The sequence below is a fragment of the Pyricularia pennisetigena genome, chromosome 6, assembly GCF_004337985.1.
Source record: "Pyricularia pennisetigena strain Br36 chromosome 6, whole genome shotgun sequence".
In the NCBI taxonomy this organism is placed as follows: domain Eukaryota; kingdom Fungi; phylum Ascomycota; class Sordariomycetes; order Magnaporthales; family Pyriculariaceae; genus Pyricularia; species Pyricularia pennisetigena.
The window spans coordinates 3,200,768-3,209,876 of NC_043744.1; the positions used below are offsets into that span (position 1 = coordinate 3,200,768).

The following is a 9,109-nucleotide window of genomic DNA, read 5'->3' on the forward strand; positions in this document are numbered from 1 at the left end:
AGTTTACTAACGCAGTCATGTACCGCTCACTTGCTTTAAAACTGCCACAGGGTTGCTTCCACCCCTGAAATGGTGGCCGCATCTATTCATTCCCATGGACAATACCCCTGCGTGAAGGCTCGACAGCGTTGGCAGGTTCTCGGTAGGTTCCTTTTGGCTCTTTGAACCAACTGTGGGTCCGTCTTGTGCGCACGCCTCCACTCTCATCTTGTATGATGGTCCACGGTAATCCAGAGTCTTGGCTAAACAAGAGCTTTGTTGTATATGACGGTCTTGCCTCTTCTTGGCTTTTCCTTTTTCACGCTACTTGGGTTCTCTTCGGAAATGGCCTCCGAGAATCACCAAAGAGCTTCCGACTTTGCCTCTGGGCCAGCAGTGTTTTGATCCTCTTCTTTGGCATGCAATTTCACAGTTTTCACTTGACATTGCGATGCCTTTGTCTGGGCTGCCATTTGAGTTCAACCTCGTGTTTTTTTCTGGCTTTTCTAGCACTGTTGATTTGTGTAGCCAAAGAGATCTGGGCCACAAGGAAATTTGAGAATCTATATGGACGGCAATTGTAACGCTCATCGGACTGCTTCCGAGCACCGATATTTTCTGTGACGATAGGCTTGAATAGAAAATTGTGCGCTTAATTTTTCCCTAATGTCCGTTTTTATAATAAAAGGACAACTACAAACCACATTGTTTTACAGGAGAATACATTCCCGCCCATAGCTCTCGCTAAATTTACATACTGATACTGCAACAACGTTCGCTTGGCTCTAATCCAAACTTGTCACATGGCAATAGCGACGACAAAAAAGCCAATCTGAATATTGTTGACGATATTCTCCGTCATTTAACCTATATCCAACATTTGCTGCAATAAGCCACTATTTATAACCCCTTTAAATTTCGCCAGCGTTTTATTCATGTGGCTCATGTTCAAAAGATGCCCAAACACGCTCAGTTACTCTTACGTCGCCAAAAATTGTCGTTATTCCATGTCCGTAGTGGCCCGGGTCCCCGACCAGGCCAATGTTTGAACAAACCGCCAGATGGTCACGGTAGTGACCCCAGCCTGGACCGTCTTGCCAACGAAATCCCGATTCGGAAGAGAGTAGAAAGCTGGTGGACAAAACTGGAAAAGTCGACGACTGTTGCTAGGTGAGATTGTCTCCAGGGGACCCGGTAGCTGGAATTGACCCAGTTGCACGCACCAAGGAACAACCACCATCGCATCATTTATACCATTGTAGTGCTTCACAAGCCGGCCATTGATAGTCTGATGCGGTTAATACAGATCTTAAGATTGCTTCTGCAAGACTTTTGATTTGTGTTTCTTGTGATAATACATCATAACCGCTTTCATATGATCATATCGCCAACCACATCCTGCTTTCTTCCTCCAACGGCTTTTTTGGAATATCGCTAGCGCCCTCACAACCCTCCAATATTACATTATGAGACAAAATAGTCCTAGCCAGTACAACCGGACTCGTCTCCTTTTATCACGACGCGGTTTTGCTCTCATCGGTATCTTCAACAGCGTCCTCACCAGTGCTCCGGAGCGCTCCGAGGCCCGGGAAACCTCCGCCACCCGACAAACCGCTCCCGCTCAATAAACCTCCGCCACCCGACAAACCGCTCCCGCTCAATAAACCTGCACCACTTGACAAACCGCTCCCGCTTAATAGACCTCCGCCACTTGACAAGCCGCTCCCACTCAATAAACCTCCGCCACCCGACAAACCGCTCCCGCTCAATAAACCTGCACCACTTGACAAACCGCTCCCGCTTAATAGACCTCCGCCACTTGACAAGCCGCTCCCACTCAATAAACCTCCGCCACCCGACAAACCGCTCCCGCTCAATAAACCTGCACCACTTGACAAACCGCTCCCGCTTAATAGACCTCCGCCACTTGACAAGCCGCTCCCGCTCAACAAACCTCCGCCACTCAGTAAACCCCCGGCACCCGGCAGAGCTCCTCCGCCCAGCAAGTCCCCTGCGCTCGGTAGACCTCCTCCGCCTAATAAACCTCCGCCACCTGACAAGCCGCTCCCGCTCAATAAACCTTTGCCACCTGACAAACCGCTCCCGCTCAATAAACCTCCGCCACTTGATAAGCCGCTCCCGCTTAATAAACCTGCGCCACTTGACAAGCCGCTCCCGCTCAATAAACCTCCGCCACCCGGCAAACCTCCCCCGCCCAATAAACCTCCACCACCCGGTAGTCCGCCACTCAGTAAGCCTCCGCCGCCCGATAAGGCTGCGGGACCCGACAAACCCGCACCACCTAATAAACCTCCGCCGCCGGATGAACGGGCGTCTAATGGGCCTTCGACGCTGCCGCCCGGTGAACCTGTACTAGCCGGTGTATCTCCACTGTCCGGTGAGCCTGCACCAGCCAGTGGATCTCCGCCGCCTGGTGAGCCTGCACCAGCCGGTGGACCTCCAGGGCCCGGTGGACCTCCACCGCCTAATGGACCTGCACCAGCCGATGGACCTCCAGGGCCTGGTGGACCTCCGCCGCCTGGTGAACCTGCATCAGCCGGTGGGCCTCCACCGCCTAACGGACCTCCGCCGCCTGGTGAGCCTGCACCACCCGGTGCAGCTCCAGGGCGCGGTAAACCTCCGGCCCCTGATTGACCTCCAGTGCGTGGCGAGCCTCCAGTGCGTGGTAGACCTCCGGCACCAGATAAGCCTCCAGTGCCCTGTATACCTCCGCCACCCAGTGAACCTCCAGTGCGCGGCAAACCTCCGCCGCCCAGTGAACCCCCCGCGCGCGGCGAGCCTCCCGCGCGTGGCGAGCCTCCAGAGCCCCCAGTACGCGGCGAGCCTCCGGAGCCTCCAGAGCGGGGCGAAGCCTCGGAGTTCTGGGCACGTTCAGCGCCCTGGCCAGCCGCGGCGCCCTTGGTAGCTGCTGCCGCTCGCATGACGAAGGCGGCCGCCCGCCCGACGTCCTGCCCGTACGTAAGATGCGCCGGGAGGATCATGCCGCCGCCCTGGCAGACGTTGTCGCCCTGGTGACACACGACCAGCGTCCTCGACTGATCCACGCCCTTCACGGGTCTGCGTCTGTAAGGGTCGCCGAACGAGACGGCCGCCGTGATGTGCGAGGCCGTCTCCGGGTCCAGCTGGGCCGCGGCGTTGTGCATGAGCATGGCGCCCTGAGAGTAGCCCGAGATAACAATGCCGGTGTCGGGGCATTCGGCTGCCAGGGATTTGACTATGTTTGCCCTGTTTGTTGTCCTTTCGTCAGAGGTTTTGTCTCTTTTTCTTTCTCGGGTTGTTCTTCTTTGGATATGTGATAAACCGGAGTGGGAAGGGGTTGGCAACGCACATTTTTGCGGAACCTTGCCGATCGCCGCCGGCCATGATGCCGGCCATGTTGGCAGGGTAGTTGACGCCCTGCATGTTGACACTACGGCCTTTGGCTAGCTGCCGGATGGCTTGGAGGAACGGTGGCCCCACAACGGTCCCGGCATTGCCTGCCTCGGTGGTTCCGCGGGCGAAAACAATCGTCATATCAGCGCATTCGCCGTCGGCATTCTGTTTGTCAGTGAGTATTTTTTTTATTAGCAGACCTGTAACGCCGAGTAAACAAAGATTGCACCAACCCAAACAAGAAATTACAGGAATGAACTCGGCAAGGGATAATCCCACCTGTTGAGCCCCCCTGTTTTGCCGTTTTCCTAGAGCAGATGCATCACCATTGATCGGGACAGGCACAGCGGTGATGATGGATATCAGCACACTGGCTGCAACAAACAATGTCATTGGCGAATACATGTTTGTTTCTTGACTCTTTCCAAAGTATAGTTTGCACTGTTGTATCAACGGTTGCTGCAACGCTTTGCAATATTCATCGTGAATTGAGAGGTGTGGTGGATTCATCCAGTGTGCCACCATTCCAGCATTCTCGTTTCGAAACGAGTCCTCACCTCTTATATGAAACGCAGCATTTTCCTACAAAGCGGCTTTTCCTCTGGATCTCAGGACGTTGGGATATCAACGGTTGTGCACCTAATCAAGTTAGGCAGGTTGAATCTGATACACGCCATCTCGCGCCTGTGATCAGATGGTTGTGCTTTTGGGTAAGGATTGCCTGGTCCTTGACCACGGATGAGCTAATACGTACTCAGCTACCTTGGTGGGAAGGCCCGTTAATTATGTTACGAACTTAGGATAGTATTCGGCTGATTTCTTTGCGAATTATTCTCTTCCTTTCCGCACATTAATGCCAAGCACGGGTATGAATACAAGGTTGTGGATTTGCCGCGTTGGAAAAAAAAAAAGAATAAAAAAAGGGAACCATCTGGTTTCTGGCCCAAATTGGAATCTTGGCTTTGAACTGTCGCCATGTAATGAACAGATAGGACTAATGTATTTTTGTGTTTCCCCCGGGTTCGTCTTCCAATATGGGTGAGTAAGCCCGAACTCCATCCGCTTCTGAGAACAAAGTTTTACGCGGGAGTGTGGAAGAAATGAAGAAGAAGAAAAATAGAGAAGGAAAAGGGACGAGAACTAGCTTGCTTGGATCATGAAGACCTTGATCATGGACGACGCCCTGATCGTGAGTCCGTCGCTGTTTCAAAACAAGGTCGGCGAGGCAGGAAGCAGTGTGGTAGAAAAAAAAGAGAGAAAAAAAAAAAAAAAAGAAAAAAAAAATATAAATCAGCCTCGCTAAGTTCGACGCTAACACTTTCGACAGGTTGCGGTTTGAGCTGCAAGGTCTTTAACCTTGAAGTGAGAGAAAAGCAGTTTAGACCAAAGGGGAAGCTGAAAAACTTTGTCTGCAGGACCAGGTAGAATAAAGAACATGACGTAAATAGCAGGTGCTTTTCGATTGGCCCGCCCCGGACTCCTCTCTCCCATCAAACAACCTTATTGAGAAAGGAGCGGAGAAGGACGGTAAAGCTTCCCTGCATTCAAGACCTTGGGGGAAAAAAAAAAAAAAAAAAACCTTTTGCATAGTATCACATACTTGTATCTGTTTTTGGCCTAAATCTAGTCTAATACTTGTTCTTGATTGAATGCGCATCATCAATCGTCGCCTCTCCATCTCAACCGGTCGTCGCTAGCCCAATGTTCGCGAGCCAAGCCTGACCTTGGTCGATTTTATCTGAGCTTTCTTGCGGGCCGGGGCCGTGAGGGGTAAAAACTTTGGCCTGGTCAGGTGTTTTCCGTCCTCACTTTTTGCGATGATAAAAACATTGGGATTCGGGATTTTTCCAGACGCTGTAAAATGCCTCAAGTCGTCGTCCACAACCGCCAAAAGCTGAATACGTGGTCTTTTCAGGCTTGGTGCATATTTAGATCCGGCTTCGGGCGTCCGATGTTGTGGTGTAATTGAGAAGACGGGATTTGCTTAGGCTTTGCTTGGGAACATTCCATACATGCAGTTAACCCGTCATACGTTTCGGGCGTAGCATTCGACAAATCTACAGTTAAAATCGTCAGTCTAACATGGGGAACTGTCGCAACGTGGAAGCTAAAGCACCAAAACATTGGCAGAAAGACAACTTTCGAGTTTTAGTTTACATACATGACAAGAAAGGGCCCATGCTAGGCTAGTGACTAACACTAGGGAAGCACCAGAGGCAGTGACTATTACGGGATAGACCAATATTTCAAATCATCTCAAGTCTAAAATTGCTTCAAAGGCAATAATTTGACTTGTCTCGTGATTAGCTTTCGTGCCATTTATCTCAAAAGGACGGAGGATATTGGAAGCTTGTCAGTCAACATACTGATATCTCGTATATCAATTACTGCCAAGCCAAGCAATCATCTAAACTGTGATCAGTTCATTCCCCAAGCGCCTCATACCCGACAACCGAGCCAAGACATCAGGTGTGCTGATATTTGCTAAGAAATCTAAGTGGCACGCTTAAGATCATGCACTTGATTCATTGGGTCCTTTTGAAAATGCCATGTGACTTGTGCTGCCTTACACCCCATATCCGAGTTGGTTAAACCCTTCAGCCTCCAGTCAGCTGCATGCCCTCCTTGTACCCAGGGAGATGCAAACGTTAATCTAAACAGGCAGGGGAAAATGTTATCATGGGGTATCTACCAGATATACAGCCAAGATTAGACGACCACTCGTGGCTCCCGCCTCAAACTCTCCGGCCGCAGCTGTAAAAAAATGAACTTGTCACATTCCAGCTGGAAGCCAGGAGGCTAATTCCATGATACATTCAACTTGCTATTCCATGCGAGAGCAGCGAGACCGAGATTGACCGAAACTAAAACCTAGTTCCCTGTTGCATGTATGACTGGCTGACAAGACATGACGTCTAGACTGACAGTCTCAATCGTCAATGTCCGCAATTCCAATGGGTATAGGACTTTTGTGCTCCCGGTTTGCCAACAGTTGACCACGCGTCGCTTCGGGCATAGTATTATCCGTGTTAGCCCAGTACCAAAGGTTAGGATCTCGATCAATAACACCTTGCCAAGCAACTCACCAAGCACGTGAGACATCTTTCAATGTGAGGGGATTCTGCGTACCTGACGTTCTCCACCAGGAAAGTAATCCGTCATAATGTTCCGATTTGTCTCGCTGCGCTACTGGCGCCATACCTTGTTGTGAAGACTGCCAAGCCTCGCTAGGTGCGGCACGAAATTATTTCGAGTCACTTTGAGTCACTTCTACCACGCCGTAGTAGATGTTTCATTCGTCCGTGACACTAGCAATGCAAGCTGCAGGGCGACATACAAAAAGCCTTTCCAGCGGTAGCACTCGTAAGAGGGCCATGCCAGCAGCACTGTATAACTAGATTTGGTTGAGCTTGAGGACGCGGCAATTCATCGAGCGATCATGTTTCAAAGAAGCATTGAGAGACTCAAAAACTCCATCATGACTTGTCTCCATAGCATCACCTTTTTTCAAAGACAGCGCCTTTCTGCAATCCGTTGGCGAGGTTCCAAGCGTCAAACGACTGATAAAGAGCGGTTATTTCATGAAGTACTGGGTCTAAATGAGACGCCAAACCTTGGAGTCGTTGTCAAGAACACGCTGCAAGCGATGCGCAGGAAAAAAGGACCGATATTCTTGGAAATGCTTTTGCAGGACCATGTGCTCGCGAGGCTGTGTACGGCAGCACGGATAAATCTCTATTCCGGCCGGTGCCTCCAAGACAATATCGCGCAGATTTTCTAGCTGCGACATTATCCGGGCTGGTGCTAAGTGGAGAAAGAAGCCAAGGCGATATTCAATGATCCTAACGGGGTATCCCACTCCTATAGGCTACACCCTAACCTATATTACCAATGGCTTATTTATTTAAGCTTATCGCGGACTCCCAGGGAAGGCTTAATCCATAGCTCTACAACTTGTAACGTCGTAATCAAACGTTCTGTAGCAGGGCTTTCCCCGGGCGCTTCAGGGGATCTTGAGGTCTTGCGCAGTACGGTTGGCCGTGGAAGCTACGGAACACGCGCAGTTGAAGAAGCTCAGTCAGTGCTTTTTCGTTGGAGGTGGCCAAGACGATGCGGATTCATAACGGAGCTCCCATGCCGTACGGTATTGTGTCGGTTGCATTAAATAAGGATGAAGGAGGTATACAGACTATGGTGAATAGAAATTTACCCATGCGAAGAATAATGTCCTATAATTGTAGCGTATGACATCTCACACTAATTTCATGTTAATAAAGCACGAGACCTACGGACATGTTGTAGACAACTGCAAGTGAATAACTTGGGACTTGTCTAGACAAAACATGTTCTCAGTTCATCACACATTAACATGCATTGAATCACAGAAAAAAAAGCTCTCATTGAACCCAAATACCCAAGATGGTCATAAATAATCGACAATTCGCTCCCTCTGGCTCACTTTACCACATGACGTGCAGTAGGTCCACCGGTTCAGCTGGACGTCTGCTGCTGCGAAACAACGCAGCCATCCTTCCAGACAAAGTCGTCACCGGCATGACCGGTCCTGTTTTCGCCCATGTCGTACGCGACGTGAAACTTGCCGTCCTTGAAAGACGCATCCGTGGGAAAGACCACCACACCGTTCCATCTTTGGACATTGTCCGTCGCCCAGTACTGATCCCTACTTTGGGTTCCGCGGCGCCATATGTTCTGTTGTTTTTGGAAGGACTATTAGCCATCTCTTTTGTGTTTTTTAGGGGAACCAAAAAAAAAATAAATAAATAAATAAATACCTGAAAGTCGGCAGAATAGTACTTGAACGTCTCGTTGTAATTCTTATCAAACAAATACGCCTTCTGAAAGGCAAACACCTTGTCGTAAAGAGCGACAGTGTCAAGGCCAGGTGTGGGTACGCAGGGGGCAGGAATGGCAGGGGTGGCGGCGGCGGCGTCATCGCGTGCCTCGATGACTCCGGGAGCGGCCTGAACGGCCACGGCGGCCGCGGCCGTAGCAATGAATGAAAAGCGCATCTTGAGAAACTAACTGATTGGAAACGAGTGGTGGTGGTTCAACAGGAAATGTTGAACTCGAGGCTTGTTTTAAATGAGTGGTTGGTTCACAATGGGATGGGTACCAAAAAAGCAGATATCCAACGACATTAGGAGGACCGCCGGTTCTTAAATACTCAAATCACGATAAACTAGTCGTGGCCAAAATCTTGTTTATGTGCCGAGTGGCGTGTAAAACAAACAAGGGTTATAATTTCAAGTTGCATTGTGATGTGCGCCGTCTTTCCCCTCAGCCCCTCCGTCGGAACACATACATAGTATATATAGTAAGCTCTGTTTCACGTCGCCCATGTGGCACCTGCAGCTCGCAAATTTCCAAGATTGATTTCGGTAGAGCGTAGCATAGGAAGCCATCAACGAATGAAAATAAACTACAAGTTGAGAACTGACAAATTGACTGACATGGAAACAGTTGTGCCGCAAAAGAGGCCACCATGCCCGCGCGACGGAAGCACTGTGAGCCCCATATATCCTCTATCCAGGACCAGTTGTCAAGCTTTTTCCAGCACCTGTCACGGCCGGCTCAGGAAGACCAGGACGCCAAACACAAACCAAGAACGCGTATTGAGAAACGACTGCGACCTAATTTTAACACTCGATATAGTTGCCCCGGCAACGCTGGGCAACAATCGTTATCGAGCCGGTTTTTGCCCATGCGAAAGTCTGCC

The 9,109-nt window shown here is 50.1% G+C and overlaps 2 protein-coding genes across 2 annotated transcripts; both read right to left on the reverse strand.

Moving 5' to 3' along the window:
- Window positions 1-1,536: 1,536 nt before the first annotated feature.
- On the reverse strand, window positions 1,537-3,777 carry PpBr36_04751 (uncharacterized protein; the record flags this gene model as incomplete). Its single annotated transcript, XM_029891910.1, has 4 exons — window positions 1,537-1,990; window positions 2,074-3,225; window positions 3,329-3,537; window positions 3,622-3,777. 4 exons carry the CDS (start codon window positions 3,775-3,777, stop codon window positions 1,537-1,539), a joined length of 1,971 nt encoding a protein of 656 aa, XP_029750074.1.
- A 4,086-nt stretch (window positions 3,778-7,863) lies between these two features.
- On the reverse strand, window positions 7,864-8,402 carry PpBr36_04752 (uncharacterized protein; the record flags this gene model as incomplete). Its single annotated transcript, XM_029891911.1, has 2 exons — window positions 7,864-8,082; window positions 8,166-8,402. The coding sequence occupies 2 exons, from the start codon at window positions 8,400-8,402 to the stop codon at window positions 7,864-7,866; spliced, it is 456 nt and encodes a 151-aa protein (XP_029750073.1).
- Window positions 8,403-9,109: the final 707 nt, after the last annotated feature.